At 44.6% G+C, this 25,904-nt stretch overlaps 1 protein-coding gene across 21 annotated transcripts in view; it reads left to right on the plus strand.

The window, feature by feature from the left end:
- Positions 1 to 25,904, plus strand: part of LOC118789872 (neurexin-1a) — a 307,259-nt gene that overhangs the window by 112,562 nt on the left and 168,793 nt on the right. For 17 of the 21 annotated variants that reach the window (XM_036546568.1, XM_036546567.1, XM_036546570.1 and 14 more), the window contains 3 exons: positions 9,965 to 10,348; positions 18,614 to 18,817; positions 21,646 to 21,672. In XM_036546568.1, coding sequence (XP_036402461.1) covers positions 9,965 to 10,348; positions 18,614 to 18,817; positions 21,646 to 21,672 — 615 coding nt within the window. The remainder of the gene's footprint in view (positions 1 to 9,964; positions 10,349 to 18,613; positions 18,818 to 21,645; positions 21,673 to 25,904) is intronic. The other 4 variants (XM_036546576.1, XM_036546582.1, XM_036546587.1 and 1 more) reach the window with 1 other exon arrangement.

The following is a 25,904-nucleotide window of genomic DNA, read 5'->3' on the forward strand; positions in this document are numbered from 1 at the left end:
AGCTGCTTATAGTCATTACACTTAACAGTTGTGCAATTTGCAGTACAGTTAACAGATTGGTAATAGGGAACATGCCTTATGAACACTACTATGAAAATGAGTGCAGTTGAAGGGTATGATCCAAAATATACAATGTGAAGATGTTTTAAAGTGCACTTGATATGTTTTCAGTAATATCCTCTGATGAGCAGCATTATGGTCTTACTTCCCTGGCTTCCATTATACACTGTTTTGCAGTGGAAAATGTAAAGCTTACTGGGACTTACTGGGACTGCAGTTTACAGTGCCTTTTCTGTTAGTGTCCTTCCTTTTTCTCCCTGTTGCTCTCTCTCTCTCTCTCTCTCTCTCTCTCTCTCTCCCCCTCATGCACCACTGAGTATATCAGGTCAGAGCTCCGCATAGTGAGCAGCTAAACAGATACATCTGACATCCGCATCCACAGACACAGCTGCGCCTGTGCTCCTTTGTCAGAACCTACTGTGGAGAGAGCAAGGAAGGGACACACAGCACACACACAGTGGATTCTAAATCTGGAAAAAATAAGAGGGATCATATGATCACTGTGAGGCAGAGGAGCTCCATATGGACAGATAATTGTATATGACTCCTAAACAGCAATCGGTAATAAGTACTCACAGATTGAATTCTGTGCCAAATGCAGAGACAGTGATATATGGCTGATTATCGTAGGAGAGGGACACACTCTACAGTATGAAGAAGGCTTGCACTGACTTAGGGTCACTAATGCTCTGCGCTAACACAAGCACGCGCGCGCACACACACACACACACATGCGCACGAGCACGCGCACACACACACACACACACACACACACACACACAGGGTAGGTGGGGAAAAGAGATCTGGGCCTATGAAAGCCACAGAAGGAAGTATTGATGAGAATAATGAATAATTAAATCCTTTTATATAGCACCTTTCACCGTTTTCTGTGAAACTCAGAGTGGTTTGGGGGGGGGGCAGGAGTGACTCACCTCAACCAATTCCAATTTGTAGCGCCCACCTGGGTGATTCACAGCAGTCATTTTGCATCCGGACACTCAGCACCTATCATCTGGGGTGGAGAGGGAGGGATTTAATAAGTTTTACTGGGGGATAATGAGATGGCCTGATTGGCCATAATTAGGTAATTCAATGGCCCTACACCATAATGCCTACGTGCCATGGGAGCTCCAATGAAGACAATGGGTCTGGACCTCAGTTTAACATCTCATACAAAAGATCTCCTGATACAGTGTCCTGATCATTATACTTGATCCATAGGGAACAGTTCCCCACTGGCCCACCAACACCTCCAGAAGTAACATGGCTTTCTGAAAAGACAATAATAATAACAATAAACGATTATATCCACACGGCACTCACCTCGCCTCAGCCACCACTAATGTGTAGCACCCACCTGGGCGATGCATGGCAGCAATTTTGCAGCAGGACGCTCATCTCACATCAGCTGAAGTTGAGAGGGAGGGAATTATTTAGCCAGTTACATTAGGGGATTATTAGCTTGCCAGACTTAAAGAGCCTGACTGGGAATTTAGCCAGGAAACCAGGGAACCCCCCACACTTTGCAAGGGGATCTCTACTGACCACAGAAGGTCAGGACCTCAGTTTAAAGATGACATCTCCCTCCTGTAAGACCCACTACTGGCCCACCAACACTACTTCCAGCAGCAACTTGATTTTTCCCCACATAGTCTTCCATCCATTTTCAGGCAGAAAAGAGTCAGAGGGTAGTATAGCTGTTGGTATGTTGCTACTGCATATGCAGTCTTCTGTTCAAGAACTTAGCTTTACACATGACAGGAAAGGGCTATAAGGTGGTATGGCTGCTTATTATTACTGTTACTGTTACATAGAACAATATTATTGTAAACAATCATTTTAGTTACTTACTGACAGCACTCTCTATAAGATAGAAAAGGATAAATAAGAAAAAAAGACAAAGAAAAATGGTCACCTTTCATTGTTTGTCAGAATAAATTTGGCTTAACCTGCAAATTCATTTATCCGTTGCGAGGGCTGATATTGCATGTGAAGGAATGAGCACATGGATACAGCCCAGTGTTCAAGTGGTTTGACGAGTGTAATGATTTGCCACGAGCTTTGATTTTGAGATAGTTGCTTTGGTGATAGTAGACTAAATGAATTATTCACACAGCATTTCAGGAACGCAACAGTATCATAAAAGAAATGTGCTAATGACAGAATGGGTTGAAACCTGCAGTGTGATTCAGCCCAGGCATGGTAGTTGATCTTATAATTATCAGATACATCCTAACATGGAAATGCACACCTGCCCTGTCTTTCTTGCACCCTGTCTCTCTCTCTCCCTGTTTCATTCTCACACCCCTTTTTCTCTCAGTTTCCCCCCTTTCTTTACCTCACTCTCCGTGTCTCCTCTGCCTGAGTTGCCATGGAAACCAGGGCCCATGTCCCATAGGAGTGGGTTTATAGTGCACAGAGTTCTGCTGCGAGCCACGGTAATGAAATTTCAGCACCCCCACACACACCCCCCCACCCCCCCTCCACACACACACACACACACACACACACACACACACACACACACACACACACTCACCCTCTCTTCAGTGTGAGCATTGTCGCCTTGGCCTCCACTGTCTCTGTGAAGACTGGGAGGCTAAAGGTCATAGATCCATAGTATGGTTTCAGTCTGATTCTCTCCCATTCCTTCCTTTCCCCAGGTCACCCACATCGATGCAGAAATGCAGCACAGATAGAAATTCAATGGCTCACCAAGCATGGCAAACAAGGCCTTACGCCAGACCTGCACTGCGTGTGTTTTAGATTGCATGTGTGTCTCCATCCAGGCAAAGCTGAAAACGCACACTGTTAAAAGCTGGGCTTGTTTTTCTCCTGTTGTTTGTTCAGTGAGGTGTTGAGTGAGGTGGCCATCAGATTATTGGAAACAGGCATTGCAGTCATTTCTTTTTCTTCTTCACAGGCCATTCAACACTCGCTTCAATTCAGAAATATGTCTTCTCTTGTTGATTTGGAACAGTCTCTCCTTGAATATAATATATAATGGCTGACTTGTATGCCATCACATTGTTCAATAGCATGTGTGCTTTCAGTGTATTCACTGATGTTACTGATACATGTATACGATCTATGACATGTCTTAATAGCCATAATGTCACAGCAATTACAATATTAGTGTAATTTGTAGGAATACAAAATCTTGATCTTGAAATGACCTCAGACGAAAGTGATGGAGTAGTGAGGTAGGTGAGTTTAGAATGGAGTTCAGATAAACATGAAGCAAAATGATGATTATGTCTAATAGAAACATATTAGGAAATAAAAGGATTCATTTCGTGTCATATTAGTCTGTGGACATCTTTGTTGTGAGTGGAATAATGTGTTTTATATTTTAGTTTGACCTTGATAATGAGAGATCCAAGTCCCTGTGTAATGGCTTGCTACCAGAGGAATAGAGTGATAATGGAGAGCCGAAGCGCACTCAGCGGACAGCCTGTATCAGGTCGTACTGACTAAGCAACCCATTGCTAAAAAGCACAAGTTCGCTCAAGAATGTCTATTAACCCTGAACTGGAGGGTCACTCATTCAAAGGACATCAGTAAATCATATCATCTTTTCTTTAGAAGATGATACTTTGAAGGAGATTATATATATTTTATGGTAAGTGCTGGGATCAGGACATTGATGGGCTTTTATTTTGTCAAAAAGAAATATGGCTCAGAGGAACTAGCAAAAGTGGACACCGTTAAATCATATGCATATGTGTTGTGGAAAATGGTGGTTCTGCAGTCCTGGGCGTGTGTGCAGGTACATTTTGGAAAGTGGTGTGGCACTGAGAGAAGGCTCTCTGTAGAATCTTAAGTGTTGCTGCAGTCTCTCTGCTATATGCATCACAACTCCCACATGAATGCTGCTGATTCACACAGCAGTTCTGCTCCTGGTCTAGGCTTCCTTCACTTAGGAATGATAGGTTCAGACTCAGAAGGCAAGAAATACAAGGAGAATTTGCATCTATATTTCAAACAGAAAGAGGCTTTACCATATCCTATAAAATGGCTTTTAAAATTCCTTTGTGCTGTGCATTTCAGTCAAAGAGCCTTAAAGGATAATTTTGACTTTGCCTTACCAGTATCATTTAAAATAAGGCATTTGCTTTTACAAACCCATTGTATGCACCTTTACAAGTTAATTAGTCCTGAATTTGTGTTTCTACACAATGTGAGAGTCAACGTGTGAGCTGAATTTATAGTTCACTTTTGTATATAAATGATTAACAGTGTAAATGCAAGAACAATTAATTATGAGTAAAATAATGATTTACACTTCATTAATAATTATCGCAATATAGAAATTGAGATGCATGCATTCCATCTCAGAAGCTAATTGAGCATTACACCTTCTATTACCTGAGAGAAGTGGTGGCTTGTTTGCTGTGGGACACAAAGGCACAGGGTCCAGCTGCAGAAGTGGCACATTTGTAAGTCTGGCTCACAGAGATTCAAAGAGCTGCATCACTGGGCCTTTCCAGCAGTTGTACTGGACATAAACAGCAAGGGCTGAAAATAAATGGATTCATTTTTGGACGACATTTAATCTATCTTCTATAGAACTTCGTCCTTAATGATTAATTAAAAATCTACATTTTTCAAATACTTGCATGTCACCATAATTTTGCTGTTTATTGAGATTAATGGAAAATATTGCAAGTGAATTGAAAATGTATTGCTTCAGTTTTTTTAGAAAAGTTAAGGAAGCAGGGTTGTCGATACATGCTGTGGTGATATCCAGGCTGTGGAGCACAGAGTCTCTGAGCAAAGATTGAAATAAGTAGAAATAAGCAAATGGCTCCTGTATAAAATGAATATGACTTCACTCTTTATTATCTTTTATTATGTTTCATTAACGTTGACCAAAAATATTGTTTCTGTTATTGAATAATAAAAGATAATAGATTCAATACATGTTTGATGCAGGAGTCATATGCTTCATTGTAAAGGAAAAGAGAAGGACAAAGAATCACAATAGTTAAATTGAATGTTCCTATTATTTTCAAATTTATGTACAGAATATATTAAAGTTTAACATAACTACAGCGTTAACTGTTATAAACATTTGTGTTGTTTAGGTGTGTATGCACATATTAAATTTTGCAAAAAATATGTAAAAATATAGATGAGCTAATTGGTCTAAGACTGCCACCTTCATGTCCTTTGAGGGGTCATATTGGCATTGTAAAAATGCTTGTTGCAGACGTAAAAAGGTGACATGCAGTAGGGCCCTCTGAGGATAGGCAGTAAGACAGGACGTAGGAATTGTGAGTGTCTAGACTGAGGCTGCAGGGAGCTGGTGGGAGGGTGGGAAGGGGGGGCAAATGGATGTGATCATGACTCTGGTGGGGGAGACGTGGAAGAGAGGCGGGTTGGGTTTTCGGTGGAGGGTTGCACTGTCAGCTCTCTGGGTGCAGTCTGGGGTATTCTCGCACCTCAGCTGTAGTGTCAGATAAATGGCCCGACCTCATTCATTGTGTGTTCCAGTATCCTAGTTTAATGGTTGTGTTCAAGGCTGAGAAACCAGGGTTATTGGAGGGTTTGTGGAATGTTTTTTTTTAGTGGTCTTCCACGCAGAAGGTTGCAAATTGTTATGGTCTAAGAACGAGCATTGCAGCAGTACACACAGTATTATATTGCATTGCTAATTTTCTGCGGCTGTCTTTATCCAGGGCACATAGTCTACACGGTATCCATTCATACAGCTTGCAGTCTTACTCCCCATGTCTATATCACACAGATGCAGACATATTGAGGCAAGTCAGTCACATACTTGGTTATGCCATCTTTAGGTCTTACAGTGGTGGTTATGAATGGGATCTGTGCACTGCTGGCAGAGCAATGCATTGCCCAGGAGCAAAGAACACCACGGACAGAGGGCCCATTCCCTACAGGGCCTGCTGGTTCCTGATTAATAATTGATCAATTCAATGGCCTGAGAAAAAAAAAAAAAAGAAAAGAAAAATGAACATGACATCACAGGAGCGAGTGAGTCATGAAGCATATGGCACAGAGGGCTTTTCATCAGTGTCTCCGATGATTTATTAATGCAAAGAGCGCACGTCATTCAGAGAGGCACAACAAAGGCACCCAAAATAATTATCAGCAGCTCTCCTCCATTAGGGTAGCGCACCCCCCATGTTCTATTGTTGACGGAGTCGAAGGGGGAAGAATGGTGCCGAAGAATGAACATGTCCCAGACTCAATTAAGGCTCCTGGGCTCCCTGTCCCTCTGAGCGCTGGGCTGAGGAGGAGGAGGAGGAGGAGGAGGAGGAGGAGGGGGAGGAGGAGGAAAGCGTGCAAATGGACCAGAGCCTTTAGCTCATGTGCTGCATTAGCGGAGCAGTTAAGAAGTTACTCGGCTCTTAGGTGACCTGTCACCCGTCAGTGAGATTGCGCTGAGCGCTCCCAGAAATGTCTGCCGGAGCGCCACCGGGGTGTCCAGACCCACCCCGCGCCCACAGAGCCCGGGAGAGTCCGATCAGGCCGATGAAATGCTCTGAGATTTCGCTCACATCGCCTTTAGTGGATTCTACTAATTCCCTTAACATGCTGTTGAATTGGAGGCGTTGGGTTCATTTAGGATGTGGTATGGGGCTGGGGGGGTGCTAATACTGGGAGCATGGAATAACTGAATAACGAGATGCCTGCGGACAGACAGGACTCGTGCAGCGGCGCCGTTCCTGACTCCAAGCTGTCTCAGCTTAAAATGGGGATGGTCTCAGTTCAGCTATCAAAACCTAGTTGTCTTCTTCTCCTTCTCCTCCCTCACCTCCCTTTGTCTTCCTCATCTTTCCTACTCCATGTCTTAAATTCTTGTCTTTGTCCTCATATTTTCCTCTGTGTCCCTCCCTACTCTTGCGCCGGCTTTCTGCAGTCCCCCTATATGGAAAAGTTGCTGTTTCCTCCTAAGCGGTGTTTACTGTCTCTCTCTGCCCCCACTGTAAATAGTTCTGCTGCCGTGTAGGTATGTCTATGCATTACGTTGTTCACGTCACTGTAGCGGTGACAGGATATGGTCCCCGGGGACTTTAACATCTCTCGACTGTTGTTACAGTCACTTACAGAACAGTCGATGGAAAGAAAGAGCGCTCTACGGAGACGGCAGAGACGTGCTGACGTCCCCCCTCTCTCAACTTCCACTTTTATCAATTTAGCGGAGCGTGCTTATAACACAGATGGCGAGATGTATATCCGGCGCGTGCAGACATGCGCGGCCGTGCATTTGCATGTTTAACTCTAACTCGCTCCCATTCTGTCATTTTGTATAATAGTACGTAGCGTTCAAAACATGATTTATTAATGTGGAGAATGCGATGCTGCACATGCAGTCCAGGTTGCTTGAGGCTTGTAACAGGGGGACCCTCCTGAGTGTGCTGCATGAGTGGTGTAGGCACCTTGTCTCTGGTTGGGTTCAAGAGAACAACCGCCCCATCTGTCTCCACCTGTCTTTAAGCACCTCATTCAGTCCTCAGATCGGTATGGCTTTATAACACTCATCATTGATATGGAAGAGCAATGAGGGCTATTCTCATGTAAATACATGTATATTTTCACGCTAATGAAAACAGAAAGTGCTGTATGCAGGAAGTAATGAAAGAAGATAGACACAGGGCTCACACAGGCTGAAACAAGCCTTGGGGCTCAGCAAGACTTCCAGCACAACACTGAGCACATGTCCAGCTCTGTAAATCTATCCAGGGAGCATACTACATGGAGGGTCATGTGTGGAAGCAGGCTGAGGGTTGAGCCGTTTGAAAAATGGGGGAAAAAGATCGTTCAACACACGCATTCGGTCCGTGCGTGACATTTCATTTACGGGTAGATGAAGCACACCTAGCTCACCTGGACTCTGAGAAATTTCATTACAGATCGCATTCGCCCGTGTTTCTCTGTGAACGATTAGTTTGGAATTTAGCGTGGTGGCCACGGATTTGTCGTGCTCCGCTCCTCCGTAATTGGCAGGCAGAGTGTGTGAGGTTCCTTCTGTAATGGGTATGATGGAGTGGGCTCATTTTCGATGACCTGGGGGACATGTTTGGCCGCGTGGCGGGTCGCCGGTGCCAAGTCTGTGGCTCTGGAAAGTTGGAGCAGCTGCATGGGGCACGGTCCAAAAGAAGGTACCGGCACAGATGCGCTAGGCTGCGACTGGAGAAGGTGCCGGAATGTATTTGGGGGGCAAGGTTAATCACCGCACAGAGGTTCCTGTGCTGACTTTCAATTCCAAGGAACACTGGAGTCGGCTCACCTTGGCTGAGGTTGCAGAACGCACTGCCTCAGCTGAAGCAAACATTAACCATTGTTAATTACTAAGGTGATCCTTTTAAAGTGAGAGGTGGGCAGCAGTTAGAGCTTATTCCGTTCTGTTGCATAGTGACACTGGACACTCAAATATACCAACGTCTCTGTCGTTGAACAATCGCTTCAGGCTAAGCATCCCTTGCAAAACAGAAAAATAAAGCTTGGAACACATTGTGGTGATTTGGGACATAATTTGAAGGAGTATTATGGGTTTAAAATTCTAATTAGGTATTAAAAAGAAAAAAAAGAAGCCTGAAGCACACTATGAACCACATCACATACTGGAGAACTGTTCTGTGTCAGCTGTAGGACTGTTATACAAGGCTGCCAGAACATAAGGCTATCTTGTTGGAGAGACTAGAGTGGTTAGGATTTTTTTTTCAGTTTTTATGTAACTAAATTAATCAGCACCTGCACAATTATTTGGGAGAGTTAGCAGTATTTATCTCCCAGCCAAAATATTACAAAATACGCTTGTTTGTTCCACAAAACAGCAACAACAAAAAAAAACGTCACTCAAAGGGGAATTATTTCGATTTTTGTTTCTCCCTTTGGCTGGGCCTCAGAGGTTGCCTCAGTGTAAGCCAGGGTTGGTCCTCAGAGCTATAGATTACAGGAGAGGACATAGCAGGTTTGGACAGCCGCCATTAATTAAAGCCCCACAATGGTCGCGCGATTGGAAAACTGATCCATACACAAACTAATCGCTTGTCGGATCTTGACACGAGGGCCCCGCTCTCCGGCGTTTTTACAGTCCAGTCATGTCCGCTGTTGTTTACGGTGTTCCAGATCGAGAATTAAACCTGAATGAAAGCGATAAATCACGAGGGGGAAACACAACTAACATTCTGCAGTTTTTATGTGTACAGGAAAGCAAATAGATGAAAAAATAAAAATGACCCACAGTCCGTTAATCACATCTAAAAAGATGGCTTAGGTGGCTTTCTGTATTCAGGCAGCTGAAATGATGAAATAGAAGATGTTGTTTTTTCTTTCTTTTTTCTTTTTTACAACCTTTGCAGTATAAAAAGAGATTTTTACTCAGTAAAATGATGAAAGAAAATCTATGGCTTAAATGAATGTTGTGCTGAGTCTTTAAATGATAAACACAAATCTAATCCCATCCCATTAAACAGTTTCAGAGTGCAAATAATTGAATAACATCCCAATTAAACTGAGATTATGTGTTTCTTTTCCACCATTGTATTCATATGTAACAGCCATTTCAAACCATCATCTGCCATATTTATGCATTTACAGCTAAGCATAATTATTAAATGAGTTTCTGCATATCGATTGCCATTACATGGAATTATTTTTTGCCTCCAGTCATAGACTGAATTACATTGAAATTCAATACGTTCACAGAGACACTCACATCAAATTGCCTTGCTCAAACGAGACTACTTCACACACAATATCATACTTTTGAGTTATAGATCTGCAAGACATTCTGTGAGTGAACTCTCTTGTGTATCTTGTCCCTTGTACGCTCTCTCAAATACCCGCAAGCTATCAAGCTATTTCTCAACTCTTACCCTTCTCTCCCTCTCACTCTCTCTCGCTCTCTCTCTCTCTCTATCTCTCTTCCCAGGTACCATCTCCGTCAATACTATCCGCACAGCCTACACTGCCCCAGGTGAGAGCGAGATCTTGGACCTGGATGACAACCTGTACCTGGGGGGGCTGCCAGAGAACAAGGCGGGGCTGGTCTTCCCCACGGAGGTGTGGACGGCCCTGCTGAACTACGGCTACGTGGGCTGCATACGCGACCTCTTCATCGATGGCCAGAGCAAGGACGTCCGCCGCATCGCCGAGGCCCAGAAGGCGGCCGGGGTCAAGCCCTCCTGCACCAAAGAGGTGCCCAAGCAGTGCCTGAGCAACCCATGCCAGAACAACGGGGTGTGCCGAGAGGGCTGGAGCCGCTACGTCTGCGACTGCTCCGGGACCGGGTTCCTGGGCCGGTCCTGCGAGAGAGGTGAGCCCTTTGGGTTTACGTCTGATTTCGTATGCTTATTTTTGGGTTTATTTGTGTTATTGTTTGTTCACTCGTACAGCCCGTCAAATCCAGCAGTCTGTCAGAATGGCTTGGGTATGATAGAACCCCTCTTTTGCTCTCACTGATAAAGGCAGTGGGCTTTACAGACTGTTTGACTATGCATTCATGCTGCCTTCCAGTTTTCTTGGTGCCGTTGGTGTATATATTTAAACATACATGCTTATATGTGTCTTTTTTATATCACACATTATGCATGTACTGTAGCACAGTTTTATGTGCCCCTGCTGTGCACCGTCATTTTAGAGCAGAGATGGAGAAGGGGTAGAAGGGGGGTGGGGTCCACAAAAAAAATGAATGTAATCGACATCAAAGGCAGCCGGAAACGTGAAAGGCTTTAAGCATGTCATTACATACTTTGTGGATTCACCACGCTCCGACAAAGAGCCCTGCCAGCTCCTCTCAGCTGGAGCGGGAATCGGTCAGCGGAGTCACGTGCTCGGCGCCTCCGTCCGGGGCTGCTCTCATCCGTGCCGCCTCCTCTGGTTGTTTTGCGGTTCACGTAGCCTGAGGCTTCAGGCCAGGCTCCCAGGTGTCTCCAGCCAGGAGGATGCAGGCAGGGAGGGAGGGAGGGAGGGAGGCAAAGAGGGAGCGAGAGGCAGAGAGAGAGAGAGAGAGAGAGAGAGAGAGAGAGACACAGAGAAAAGAGAGAGAGTGGTTTAAACAGCAGCTGGCTTTGCTGTCACTTGGACAGCCCTGGACACGTCCAGTCTGCACACAGCCCTGTAAATTGGCTGTCTTCTGCCACTAACCAGGCACTCATCAAGCCACTCACTCGTGACCAGAGCTGGAGTGGAATACTTATCCCTCCCCTCTCCACCTGGAGAGGGAGAGAGGGAGAGAGCGGGAGAGGTATAGAGAGGGAATATGAAAGCGGGAGAGGCAGGGAGATGAAATGAATGATTAAATGTTGATTAAATGTACAAGTTAAAATGAGAGTGGAGCATGTTTGAAACCTCTTCAGTAAAAGCGTCCGCAGTAGGTTTGGTTCAGGAACGACTCTGTGAATGTTGAACTCCAGACTTGGACTGATTAATGGAACTGGCATCACTGCCAATTGTGGTCTGAGCAGTAGAAGCCTGAGTTTGTCACCAGCACTGCCTTCCCTCAAGCTATTTCTGTCTTGTTTAGCCATTAATTTGATATCTAGAGATTTGGCTCATAATTACAGTTTTTTTTGGACTGCTCTAATGGTACTAAACTTCTGTAAATGTACTGCCAGGCAATAGCAAACCATTTGGTTTTCTTTAGATTCTGTTTATTTTGTATGTGAAAGCTTAGTCAAGTAGCAATAGGAACAGAATTATTTCCAAACAATTAGGAAATGCATAATTTAGGAGCTGGTCTCCGTAGGAGTGGTGAGATCTGCGAGGGCTTCCTTCCACCCTCCCCATCCTTCTTGCACTTGCCTAATTTTCAAGATGTGTGCTCTCATCGGAACTAATCGTCTGACGGGGGGTGGGGGGGTTGGGGGGGGCGGAGGGGGAGAGCAACCCTTTGCATTTAAAGAAGATAATAGCCCATCTAAGACACGCATTCAAATTTCATCAAGCATAATAATGCAAACTTAATTTCAAAGACTCTCTTTGCTTAGCACTGGCCTGAGGATGATAGACCAGAGACAGAAGACAAAAACAAGCGTCACAAGGAATGTGTGTGTATGTAACACACAGCACGGAGGCAGGTGGGGGGGTTGGGCAAACGCGTGCGGAAGTGCCTCCCTGTCAGCCGGAGATGGCGGCGGCGACCGGCAGCTGGGAGAGAGCGTGGCGCGGCGCCGACGTCTCCGAGCTGCGGTGATGCTGAGGCAGATCTGCTCTGGCACACCGCCAGTTGTTTTGATGTCTCCAGATTGCTTCTTTGCTGGTAGGAAGGAGCAGGCACCAGTCGCAGAGAGGCTGTCAGAAGAATTACACAAGCCTTCACTTATCCATGCATGGTGTACCACCCTGTGGCAAAATCACGCTACTGCATATGGCCGAGGAGGGAGGGAGCGAACGGCGGCGGGGTTCGCCCGTTTCAAGTCATGGAGTTTCTAATTAAGCAGACAAAGCATTTTCCGAGCACGTCCCAACCCTTCCACAAACAGCCTCCCTCCCTCCAACGCACACACACGCACACACACAGACGCACACTAATTAGACAAAGTCTGTGTTTAACCTGGGGGTCTTTTATGGGCGAGGTGAGTGCCCATATGGTGGGGAGGGTGAGCTGCAGAACATGTGCGTGCGTCCCCTGCAAGGAGCGACGCGCTCAGTAACGCGGACGCAGCAGCCGCTGTGTCTGAGAACACGCCAGGGCTCGGTGACGGCAGAGCGCAGCGTCCGTCCCGCGCCCAGGCGCCCGTCTTCATGGGTCACACTAAAAGAGAACCTGTCTGTGGGCGTCTGAATTTACAAACGCGGAGGGTGTCCTGTTTTCCACACGATGTGCCTGTTCTGCCCTGCGCGTCTCATTTCGGTGGTTACTCCAGCTCACAGACGGGTCTGCTTAGTTTAATCTTGGACAGGCACCTGTGTAACACACAGCACAGTCAGTGGAAGCATCTGTGAATGTGTGTTCACTAGATTCCGGCCTGGTTGTGCACATCTATTATGTAAAAGGGAGATTAAAGTGTGCCACACATGTGTTTTTCTGCAGGGAACATGCGTTTTATTTTCAGCACATATATGCTCATAATATATGCTCTCCATGTATCCAGGGGCCAGGTGTAGGGCCTGTTCATAAATGACTGATCAGTGATGCTCTTTGGCAGTGTGGACACAGACATACAAAATGGCTTAAATACTGTATATACACATATATAGGTATACACATGTATGATAGAGAGGGGGAGAGCGAGGGAGAGAGGCTGCAACAGAATTACTATGAGCAGGACTGAATTATGTATGATGCCTCTGAGCTAACTCTTCCTGTTTGTTGTGAATGTTGAACACACATTTTCTAAATCCCCGTGGCAACTATGACTAGAGATATTTGAATGGAGCGTCCCCCCTGAGTGCCGCGGGGCGGGGGGTGCTCCTGTGACGCGCGGATGACAGCTAGCTGTCCCGCGCGCTGTCCGCTCTGGGGAAACGGATGCGCCCGGAACGTCGCAGCCGTAATCACCGCACGTTTGTTTTTTCGTTAAGCTGCGTGTTTTTTTTTTTGTTTTTTTTATACCTCCCCCAGCATAATCTGGAGACATTGTGATCTTGTTTAACATTCAATTTGGCGAAACAGACACATGCTTTGATATTGGTTGTCCTCCTCTGACAGCTGCCTGTCTGTTCGACTGAGAGAGACATTTGGGCTGCAGTCTTCACAGTTTATTGTGATACTTAACGCGCAGTGTCATTAAACAGGAGGGGCCCTGGACTGGATTTCTGACAGCCACTCACTTTGCGTTAGTTAATGATTCCCTGGTATGTCAGTCTCCATATCTCCATCTCTGTTTCTGCCTTCCTAGTTAACAGGATTTTGACAGTGTGTTGGATGCATCTTGCATTTAAATACACAACTCAAATGACATCCAGAGAGAGATGCGATGTTCATAAATTTACTCATAATTATTTTGCTTTCATTAGAAAAACACACGCACACACATACACACATGAAAAAAACAGTCAATTCAAATGTATAAGTAAACATGTTATTATTATTATTATTTTCTTAGTTTATTTGCTTATTTGACTTACCCCTTTCTGCAGGAGGATGTATTTGTTATACCAATCCAGGGGTACAACAGAAGGGCTCCACATTAGATTTGATTCTTGCTACTGGTGCAATAGATCCACATCCATTACATCACACTGACACACATATAGTATGTAAGTGGCTGCATGAGAGCTAGAGTGTATTTATGTAATGGCATGTAGGAAGGATGATAAAAAAATCCTCCACTTTTGCCAGATAGGAGTCATTAGCATTTTCCCTGAAGGAATCTTCAATCTCTTAAATGCGAAAGTCAGCAGATGCTGCTACACCCTTTGAGTGTCAGCTTATGAAAATCCAAGCGTTCTTATGGAGAGAGCCTATTGAGCAGGAAGATGGAGGAAGTGACCAGAGGAGGCAAGAAGGCTGGGTCTTTCTTCATCTTTCTCCTCTTCTCTTTTCTTTCTGTCACTTTCTCTCCCCATTTATTCCTCTCTCTCTCTCTCTCTGTTTCCCTCTGTCTTGGCCTCTCTATCATTGGACACAGAAACTCTTGCTTGACTTTCCTGGCGAGAGTTTAGCCTCTCAAATGCAATTAAAAATGAGTTTATCTGACATGACAGGTTAAAATGTATAAAGTACAACCAAAATCTTTTACAGCGCAGCACACAGAGCACAGAAACAAATGGTGGATAAAAAATACAGCTCTTGTTCAGCTTTAATCATATAGCACTTTACATCTTAAATGTAATTACATAACCATGCATGCACTCTTGCCTCGTTCTAACTCTCCTTCTCTCCCTCTCTCTCTCCCTCTCTCTACGTCTCTCTCAGAGTTCCTACTCTTCCCCAGCCGAAATGCGGCACTCTAATTATCTGTCACCATGGTGACTATCCATCTTTCTGGTTGAGTCACCGTCAGTGGGGTGCCCACACGCTGCCTGTGCAAAAGTTTCTGTCACTTTTGTCTTTGTCAGCCTTGCGAGGGCCCTCTGTTTGCTTTTTTCCACCACCCCGCAGGGCTGCCCCTGCCTCGGGATGACACCGGTATCCAGCAGGGGGTGCAGGCTTGCACTTCAGACAGGAAAAAGCTGTTTTGGGGTTAGAAGCATCTTGTAAGGTGAGGCGCCCGGTTTCATCGTTTCCGGCTCAGTGCGGCTAGTGAGGGACCCTGCAGAGCCCTAACTCCCGCTAAACGAAGCTCATTCCTTTAAAACGCCTGGCAGTCAGCAGACAGACAAGGGAATGCTCGTTTGTCACAGAGCCGTCTCTGGCCCTGTCACCTGCAGCGCGCCCCAGGGAGCCAGAGAGATTGGATTGTGGCGAGGGATGTGGCGGGATCATCTAGAGGGACGAATGTGACATTCACTGCTCCACAGCCCGTGCAGTAACCCAGTGGTCAGGTGACACACCCTCCCCCCCTTTTTGTAAGCATTACCTCAATATCACTTGCATTCACTTTCTTCAGACGTGCTCATCGGAGCTCACCAAACCCTTGTTATGATGCTGCACTATACCTTTAGGCACCACCGTGTCAAACAATTTTTTAACTTGCCTGCCAGGCTCTTCACATTAAAACAATAACACACATAAATTAATTTACATTAAACATCTATTTTCTTTGCATATCAAAGTTCAACTGAAGAAGATCAGGTCGAGTGCATTGCTCAAGAGCACTACAGCTATATCAGTCAGGATCTGAACCTACATGTTATCAGTCTGATCTGTTGTATTTTGCCGAACTGCTACTCCGGTGGGATCCATGTTGGGTAGGGCTAAGTCTTTGGTTCCGGGTCCTATTTCTTGTTCTAGTTTTGCGTACAGCTACAGATTATGTGCAGTGTGGTATTGGAGCCATTGCAGAGGGGCTGTGTGAATGCCTACGCTGCAGCAGGTGCCATTCAGCTCTGAGCAGCACTGTCACAGCAGCTGAACTAATGACTCCTCATTGCAGGGTGTCACCACGGGGGCTTCGCTGCTGGAGTCACCGGCTCCAGGCAACCTGAGCTTTCGTTTCAAGGAATTACCTCCAAAGTATGAACTCAGCACTTTACCTTCGGAGAGAGCTCTCCCAGAGGGACACAGGAGTCCCCCTTTCAGATAGGAGATAGCGCTCCCGTTGAGCTTCCCCAGCCACTTATCAGGAACATGTCACGGCCGTGACAAGCGCAAAAATACAGCACATAAACCCATCATAAAAATGATCAGATTTAGCCTGGCACATTTGAGCCACAGTAAACACATTGTTTAGAACACAACCCCCTTTTTCACTGTATTTTTCTCAGGGAAAGGTGTTGCGGGGGGGGCACATGGGCACATGTTCATTATCTCCCACCTGCAATGCGAAAATGAGACCACATCTCGCCCCAGGCCCACCCGCCCATCCCCTTGTCAGCCCTGCAGTGATTGCGGTGTGTTGGGTACTCTCCGAGACGCTCATTAGCGCTTTCCGCGGCCCCTCTCCCTCGCGTTCGATCGCGGCGGCCGGGTTGCACTCGCGGAAAGGTGCGCTGATGAAACTGGGACAGGAATCGCAGGAGCGGGGAGAGGAGGGGGAAAAAAAGAGACTCTGACTGGCTGTCAGCCTGAGGTAGCGATGTCAGCTGAGATTTATTTCCAGAGGATGTCTCTATACTGGTGCAGCTACTGGTCCCTGTAAATTCGCTGTCTGCTCTTACACTGGTACAGCTATTTTCCGCTTGCTGTCTGTCTTTAGGCTGTTGCAGGCACTGTTCCAGTGAGTTCACTGTGTTTGGCTTATACTGGGCCAGCAAATAGTCCCTGCAAATTCTGCAAATATCTGTGTTTGTACTTGGGCAGTTAATATTTCCTATGACATTGCTGTCCATCTTTATTCTGATCAGAGTCTGACAGCAGCTTTTCAACACTCAGGCCAGAATGACAATCTGCAGAGCAATCAGGTTTTATCCTCTTTTCCCTGCTCCACTGCTCTGAAGGTGAGCTTTTGGGGATGGGGGGGGGCAGTCTGGGATGCTTATGGTGTGGAAAGTGACATTGATATAAATTTCACCATTACGAAACTGATCTGGTGAATGGGTTTGGCCTCTTGGACCTCTTTCTGAAATGCAGCATCCCACGTGTGACAGTTCTCTGAAAATGCTGAGCTTACTGTGTTATCTCTGTGACTGGCTTTCCGTGATACAAACTCTGGGCCTTGAACATAAAGCATTGGCTCCATTTGTGATTTTTCAGCAGTTTACCAAGGGGAAATGTACTTCTTCTCTCCCGCAGAGGAACCAACATGTGACCTCAAACGCCATCGATTTGCATCATCTACACATATTTGTGACACAGCCCTCGTTGTTGACCAAGAGCTTAAAGTATCTCACTGTGTGCGTCAGAAGACTTCAAATAGTGTGGTGAAATTCATGACCCACAAAGGAACAAATAGGGAAATAGAGCATAGGCCAGCATGGTAAAGACGCATCATCAGATGGCGTCTCAGTATTTGTGTCTCATCTGTGTCAGACACATTCATCCAGAGAGAGCGTAATCCCTCTTTTTCGGGAGACTCATCCTTTTGGCAAGGGCTTTGTTATTCTCATTCACACAGAGCTACATTCTCATTCACACAGAGCTCCAGGAGCTACATCTTCATATACTTTAAGCCATCACAAAATTGAATATTGATCTCATGGTTGAATATTCATATAATGAAATATTTGGCCCCAGCCCTTTATGGAATACATGTGTGCATATATAGGCAGTCCCTGTTTCATGGCAGTCTGGTTTATGATGAGCTGCATTTTACAACTTAATGGTCATTGATTGTTAAACGGCAAGAAATCCTGACTTAAGATAGAAGACAGTCAGGGGAGCAAGAAACTGAGCCAGCCAGTGCTTTTTTTATATGTGGCTGATTATTGTTTAAGCTTGTTATGTTTAAGTTCTTGGGTTTGATTTTAGTTTTGGTTGTTGTGGTCTGTTTTTCACTTTTCATCCTCAGCTTTAATTTAGTGAATCTATGTGGGGGGCCCCGAGACATACCCTTTAAGGGTGTGCATGTCAACACCTGCCTGAGGAGCTTTGTTTGCATTTTAATGCTGTGTCCTGTTATTTTCGCACAGAGTGTATCACAATACAAAATTTTTTTTGTACTTGTTTTTATATTATTTAAGTATATTTAAATATATACACATTAATAAGCTGTATTTCACAATGCTGTATTTATCTTTCTTTTTTTGTGAAAAATGAAATTTCTGTTCTTGAGGAATGTAACCCCCCTCTTAAAATTGCATCTGTGGGAGAATATAGTTGTAGTGCGTGTTCAAGCTGGTTTATGGTGGGGTTTCCAGAAATGCATTGTGTCATAGCAGCAGGGGCTCCCTGTGTGCAGCACACATGCATGATAAACTGTGATCATGTCTGCAGCCATCTGTCTATCTGCTGTACTACAGTAACACTCTTGTGTATATTAGGCATAGTCCAAAGCAGGCTCATCTACATAAGGTGAGTGCAGCAATACTCTTGTCTTTGTTGGGTATCGTGCAGCAATATTTTCATCTCATCTGGTCTCTGCCTGTCTCCTGTCAGATGCCACCATACTCAGTTACGACGGCAGTAAGTTTATGAAGATCCAGCTGCCGGTGGTGATGCACACGGAGGCGGAGGACGTGTCCCTGCGTTTCCGGTCACAGCGGGCCTACGGGGTCTTAATGGCCACCACATCCCGGGACTCCGCCGACACCCTGCGGCTGGAGCTGGACGCTGGACGCGTCCGGCTTACTGTCAACCTAGGTAACCCCACCCGGACATACACACAGTAGAACCAGTACTGTCAAACACACACACAAACAAACACACACACACACACAAAATTATGTTTTACTTTTCACATCCACATTTTGTGATATTAACTTTATTATAACACTCCCAGAAGTACTGTGTTAGTACTTAATTAACTGCTATAATATTAAAATTAACAATTCATTAATTTTCAGTTTTGCTCTCTCAGAACTCACATTCTCATACCTAACACTCATGGGCTTTTTCTTGCACTTTAAACAAAGAGAGCATTTTCATACACAAACACACACACACACACACACACACACACACACACACACACACACACACATACACACATACACAAATACAAATCTGTTGTGCAATACTGTCTCTGTATGTCGAAGAGAAGGGGATGGTGTAGAGCCCTTCAATGGCCAGAGTCTGCGGCCCTATGCTCACTGCCAGACGAGCACCGTGCGGACCTTACGCCCAAGGGAATGCTTGCGCCTCTGTGTTTGCACTGCCCCATTATCCACAGTGTTATCGTATGTCCCCAGCTGTTCACCTTAGCCTATAGAATTCTACATAGTCTTGAACCTGCCAATAATCCCAACCCCCCACCCTTCCCTCTTCCTTTGGCCAACAAGGCCACAGTTAGGTTTTGATATTAGTGCGGCAGGTGATTATTTTGTTAGTTGCTTAAAATTTCCAAAACTCTAAACTTCTCTCTAGAACTCCACATTTAGTCACACCCAGTCCCCTACTTCTCTATTCCATGAAAACATATGGATGTATATGAACTTTATAACAGATTAGCACTGCTGAGCTCACAAACATGCCCACACCCTGCCCCCCACAGCCTGCCCAGACAATCCTAGCTCCTTGCTTCTGTGAGAAGCGCCGTGTGATGCCCTCAGAATGTTGGATATCTCATAATCGCAGCTGTGCTGCTGAAATGACAGCCATCTCTCTTCCACTGGTGAGTGCGAGGCACCTCCCAAATGCCAGCATGTATCGGTGCATACTAAGGAGATGGCCCATCTCTTATGACGGCGGCGTGCCCGTGGCAACTGCGCCCGTGGCAACCGCTCTGTGTGCTGACAGCAGCAACGTGCCAGATCACTGCAGTTTCCTCAGATGTCCACTGCTGATAAGGACAAAGTGTTATTTCTATTTTTTTTAGTTTATAGCCAATCCCCCCGCACACTACCACATTGTCCCATCCCTTCTTTGAAAGCAAAGCATTCCCTGTAAGGGCCAGCACATGTTGGTCTCTGGCGGTGTGTGACCACTTTTCTGCTGCGGTTGACGACACATGACCTGCTGTTGCCTCATGGGAAGGAAAGCTGGGTTTGTCTCTTGGTCTGATTCCTCAAAGTACTTCACCACATATAGATGTGCACCTCCAAATACGAGCATCTCTTTAGGGTTTGCTGTAGTCATAGTCCATGCATTTGAGTAATTCAATGATCATTGTTATTATTGACCAGTTCAACTGTCTTTTTAAAAAATGCATTTCTACATAACGCAGTGAAAAATAATCAGTACTAAACAATGGAATCACTACTAGAAAGGGTAGTAGTATTAGTGGCAGCTATATATTGAAACATACTTCTAGCAGTTGCAGAAGTAGTGCAGATGTAGTATTAATAGTAGTAATAGTAGTAGTGATAGTTGGTTTTCATAGTAGCAGAGCTAGTTGTAGACAGCAAGGACCTTGAGGATCAGGCAGTAACAGCTCTATGGTAGTACCTGTCGTACTAGTAGAAGTGGTGAAGATGATGATATTAGTTGTAGTAATGGTTGTACTGTAGTTAGAGTTGTACTGTTAGCAGTGGTCCTTACAGCTGTAACAACTGGGGTTATTCATGTACACTTCAACAGAGCAGTGTGGAAGTGCTATGAGGAATTCTTTGATCACCAAAGGTCTCCTGTCCGAATTGAGCATGCTCCGTACTCTACTGTGAGAGAGCACTTGCTCCCTTGTGATCCAATGAAAAGGCAAAATTTAATCATTAGTGTTCTCTCACAGGGTGCAAGAGGGTAGCTGCCATTCGGGGCAGGTTATTTTTGAGTGTGTTTTTTTCTTTTTTTTTTTTTTTTTTTACTGAGATCCAGAAACAATTTAAAAAGTCAGCTTACTTCCCAAGTGGTTCAGCATGACAGTGGCCATTTCATGATGCTCTCTAGATGTACATTGCTCACCGTGGGGGTCTGCAGGGACCCATCTATCTGATGAAATGCTGTGAAACATAATCAAAGAAACAAATCACAGCTTAGTGTTTCTAGCCTCATTTCAAATACATCTCTTGAAGCATTGCAAAATTAATCCCAGGGTGAGAGCTTGGTTGGGCGTACCAATTTCAGCCAAAGTTTTTGTTGTTCTATATGTACCAGAACCCTAGGTGGTCTTAATGCCCAGTACACACTACAAGGGTTCTTGTCATCTATACAACTGCCCCCTCTCCAAAGAATATTTTAGCAGTAACTCAGAGCTCAGAGGGCTTACAGTTAGTGTAAGCCTGTCTTAAAAGTATTCACCACGTGAAAGCATCAAAGTTGCAAATGTCGAGATTGGACACAATTGAGTGCTATAGAGCGGGGCATGCCATGCCCAGCATGTAACACAGAGTAAAGATCATCCTGGGCTTTACTCTCCTGTGAGCGAGTGACTCCCTCCAGAGTCCTCAGCCGAGGGGAAGGGCATACGGAGAGAGCATCAGGAGTGGCCACATTGTCCGTGTGTGTCCCCAGAGGGTGGAAACTGTCTTTTAATGGATGTCTGCAGCTGTACCTTGAAGGATGAATTTACATGTCATCTATTCTTCCCCATCTAGACTGTATCAGGATTAACTGTACCTCCAGTAAGTGACTTATTCACTTTTCTTTCTCTTCTATATATATATATATAACTGCTGTTTTTACATGTCTGTCGCCCATGCCAGTGTTCCACAGATTATCTGTCTGTTTAGAAAATACTACAGCATTGCGAGTTCATTAATGTCTTTGAGATTAGTGACGGTTAACAGAACTCTCCATACAGAAAGTCTGTCAGATTCTGTACGGCAAAACCAGGGATGTGAACAATCATGGGTTTAAACACACAGGCCTTAACCAATGGAGACAGAATGCAGTCAGTTCCTTCATTGTCTTACTGGCTGGTGGGTCTAGGGGTGGGCGGTGGGCGGGGGGGATTTGGGCTGGGGGTGGTGAAATGAATGACAAGCGAACACATCACAGTCACCAGTGATTCTTCACACCCTGTTGTTTCTAATTAACAAACCATGAAGTGTCCTAAATTCACCAGCCTGATATAAAATGCATGCTTCTGAGACTGAGGTATTTGAGTAATGCATGACTTTCCTATTTCTTTTCTATCTCACTGCTTGCAAATTGATGAGGCTTCTGAAAGCAGAGAGGAAATAAGGACAGTGGTTCCATTATTCCCGTCACCCCGTTGTGGGGAGCGGTGACAGAGCTCTCGGGGGGAGGGGAGATGGGGTGGACAACAGAGTGCAGTGGTGGGAGAGACACCACTGTTTTGGAGCTCCACCTTGAGCTATGTAGTAATATTTCTGCAGATGAAACTTCCCAGGTGTCCATTGTTGAGTGACATGGATGAATTATTTATGGCCTCTCAGGGGTTTCCAAATGTGTATACGTTTTTTCCACCGAATTTTTTGACTAACCAGCAAGCGTGTTAAATCCCAGCCATTCTCTGCCTTGCCAAACACTAGGTCAGTTCACTGACCACTTGGAACCCTCACCCCCATCTCACCTGTACCAGCAAGGTTTCCCATGTACACTCATATCCTTCCCACACACCCACAGTACAGATCAGTTATAAGGCCAAGGAAGGACTTCCTGTCTTTCACTGAGCATGACGTGACTCTGTGACCCGTGGGACAGAGAGGTTACCTGCTCCGTAAGAGACAGGGGAGGTCTGAAAATCAGATTAATTTTTAGTTTGTACCACACTGCATTGGGACAGTATGCTACCTAAGAAAGAAATGAAAAACGCTTCAAGACTATGCAGCGAGCGATGAAGGCCTTAGGCTCAGAAACCAAAAGCCTGCAGGCTGGATTCCCAGATGATATAGTCTCATTGTACCCCTTGAGCAGTTAACCTGTTTTACTTTAGTAACTATCCATTCTACACAAATGGAAGACTTTTTTTTAAGTGAGCACCATAAGACACCCTGGATATGGGTGCATATTAAAAAAATGAATTACCAATAATTGATATATAGCTGGATCATGGGAAGTTATGATTATAACATAAAAAGCTTCCACAAACCTTCCATCTTTATTCTGTAAAGCCTTAAAAAACATTGCACTTCTTCATGATGTACAGTGATATTGTGAATTGATTAGCCAGCTTACAGTAATATCACCCCCATGGTGGTTTTATAAATGCTTTACCAAGGCCTATATTGTACATTACAAACAAACAAAAAAATATATTCAAAGAATTCACATCATTTCTATGGAGCGATATTAAATATAATAAATAGATATATTACATTTTAAATGTAGTACTTGTGGCAAGATGATCATCAATGTTCTAGATTGCATAAAATATAAGTTGTACACACTGTAGCTATGGAGTGACCTTCTCAAGCACCTTCACACCCCTGTGTGGGCTTTGATCCTGGTTTTTATAGTGTAGCTTCACGTTCTCCACGCTGCTGAGAACTGTACCCTGTGACGACATTCCTTCAGAAAACAATGCTGTCACAAGTGAATGTGCTCATTTTCCCGATGGTGGGTGAGTACACATTTAAGCAAACCTTACAGACACATTACTGCTCTTTTAGTGGGAGAGAGGGAGCGGGAGGAGAGACAGGGGGACAGGTAAGATTTTTTTTTTTCCCTCTCTCCCTTTGTTCATACTTCATAGCATTCTAGAAACGCGTCAGCTGCCATGGCTCTGATAATACTGTGATGTAAATGTTCCTTGTTAAATGAAATGCTGTGAAACACTGTCATACAGTTCTATCTCCCAGGAGTCTTTCAAAAGGAAGGCCTGACCCATTACATTACACTCATAAAATAACATCTTCACTGTTATTGTTAAAGCCGTGACTGCACATTAAATCAATAATTCTGACAATAACTCAGTGAATGGTTAATCTGATGTAAATTCCTGTCTGTCCCCTCTCGATGGATCTCATACATAGTGCATGCACACTGGCGGGTTATATATGCCTCCTTATGCACGCACACGCACACATACACACACACAAATATATAGACGTACTCACACACATATATAAAAGTACCTACATATACATGTACACACATGCATGTGTACATAGGTTGTATATACACAGAGGAAAACATGAACACTGTCACACTGGCACATTAGAGTTTGTGTGTGAGTGTGTGTGAGAGAGAGAGAGAGAGAGAGAGAGAGAGAGAGAGAGAGAGAGAGAGAGAGAGAGAGATAGGAGGGAAGAGAGGGAAGCACCACAATCATAACTGCGGGGAGCACAGCTGAATCAAAAATGTCAAATAATGGGAGAAACTAACAAGAAATAGCAAATTAGCTCTCACCTGCTGGTGTGGCAGGAGCAGTTTCACAGTGAATGATGTGTCCTGCTTGCCTTTCCAGATGTAGGTTATGCTTTGCATCAATTTGCAAAAGCCATTGTCATTGATCTCCTTTCTATGTACAGTATATAGAAAATAATTGGCTGTGAAACTGAGCTCCAAATTCTGTTTTTTTCTTTTTATTTTACATGATTGTGTAATAATAATAATAATAATAATAATAATAATTGTCATAGTAGTCATAGTCATAGTAGTAGCTGCAGTCACAGTAGTAGTAATATAAATTTATTACTTTAATTCATTCATTCATCCTTCCATACATGCAATTCAAAATAATAGCAGCTATTCTTAGAACATCAGATGAAAGAATCCTAGCTCTTATCGCTGACTCCTCTGAGCAACACTGTTATATTCCTGTTCAGCCTAATGCATTTTACAGAGTTCTCCACTCTACGCCATCTTGCCATGACACCATGGCACCAGTGTCACAGAGACGGCATTACTCACATGTTGGGTTCCTGTTTGCTTATGGGTGCACAGACATTATTGTACCTGTGTGATCCCGAGAAGTATCACAGTCCAGTAATCTGTTCCTTTCTGAGTTCATACCTGTATTGCAAAATGGCTAATGCTAAGTTCAAACAGGTTTCTGTTTTTAGGTGCCATGTTCTTTTGTGCATTTTCCCCTCTTTGTTTTAATTAACTTACCGTGTTAGATGCTGCAGTTCTGCTCTGCCGGGTGCAAGAGGCGTTTCAGCACCGAGTCAAAGAACACATCACCGTCAATTAGTGAAGCGTGCTCCTGGAGGCATCAGTACCTCTTCAGGAAAACACTGTCACTTCAACTTAACAGTCATTAACAAGCACTGAGTGGCAGAGTTAAAAATACATGCCTATACACAGATGGGCTGCTTTTCGCAGCCATTTGTGTGCTGTTCAAGGGATTATGGTAATTTACTTACCGCTTGTCCATCATATCTCTGTTCTGCGTTCTCGGAATTGGACATCAGTTGCCATGTGCTGAAAAGTGGTGGGCGATTTTGTCTGGCTGCATGGCTGTTGGTCAAAGCAATGGAAGCAGCCTTAAGGCTCAATTGGTTTGGAGGTGGGACTGTTATAGTACTGACACATATAGAGACAGGAGCCGATCTTGAGAAGAAACCTCTCTTCGATCTCTCTGCTCCTTCTAAATAAACACAGGCACAAACACCTGCACACGTACACACTTGTGCACTCACACATGCACATAGGCACGGACATACATACACAAACACAGATAAGCGCACATAAGCATAGACAAACCTGCACATATGTGCGCACATACACACTCACGAACAAATACAGACACACACACACACACACACACGCTTGCAGGCGTGTTTTCTGTGTTCTGTCACACATGGATTGCAGCCATCTATCATTTCATAACACAATTACTGCAGCCCCCCTGATTATGTTAATGTCATTTACCAGATTAGTGTGTTTGTGAGCTCTATCCATAATGAGGATGATAAAAGTAATAATGACAATGTGATTATCATGA

This window comes from Megalops cyprinoides, chromosome 15 (genome assembly GCF_013368585.1).
Source record: "Megalops cyprinoides isolate fMegCyp1 chromosome 15, fMegCyp1.pri, whole genome shotgun sequence".
Lineage (NCBI taxonomy): Eukaryota > Metazoa > Chordata > Actinopteri > Elopiformes > Megalopidae > Megalops > Megalops cyprinoides.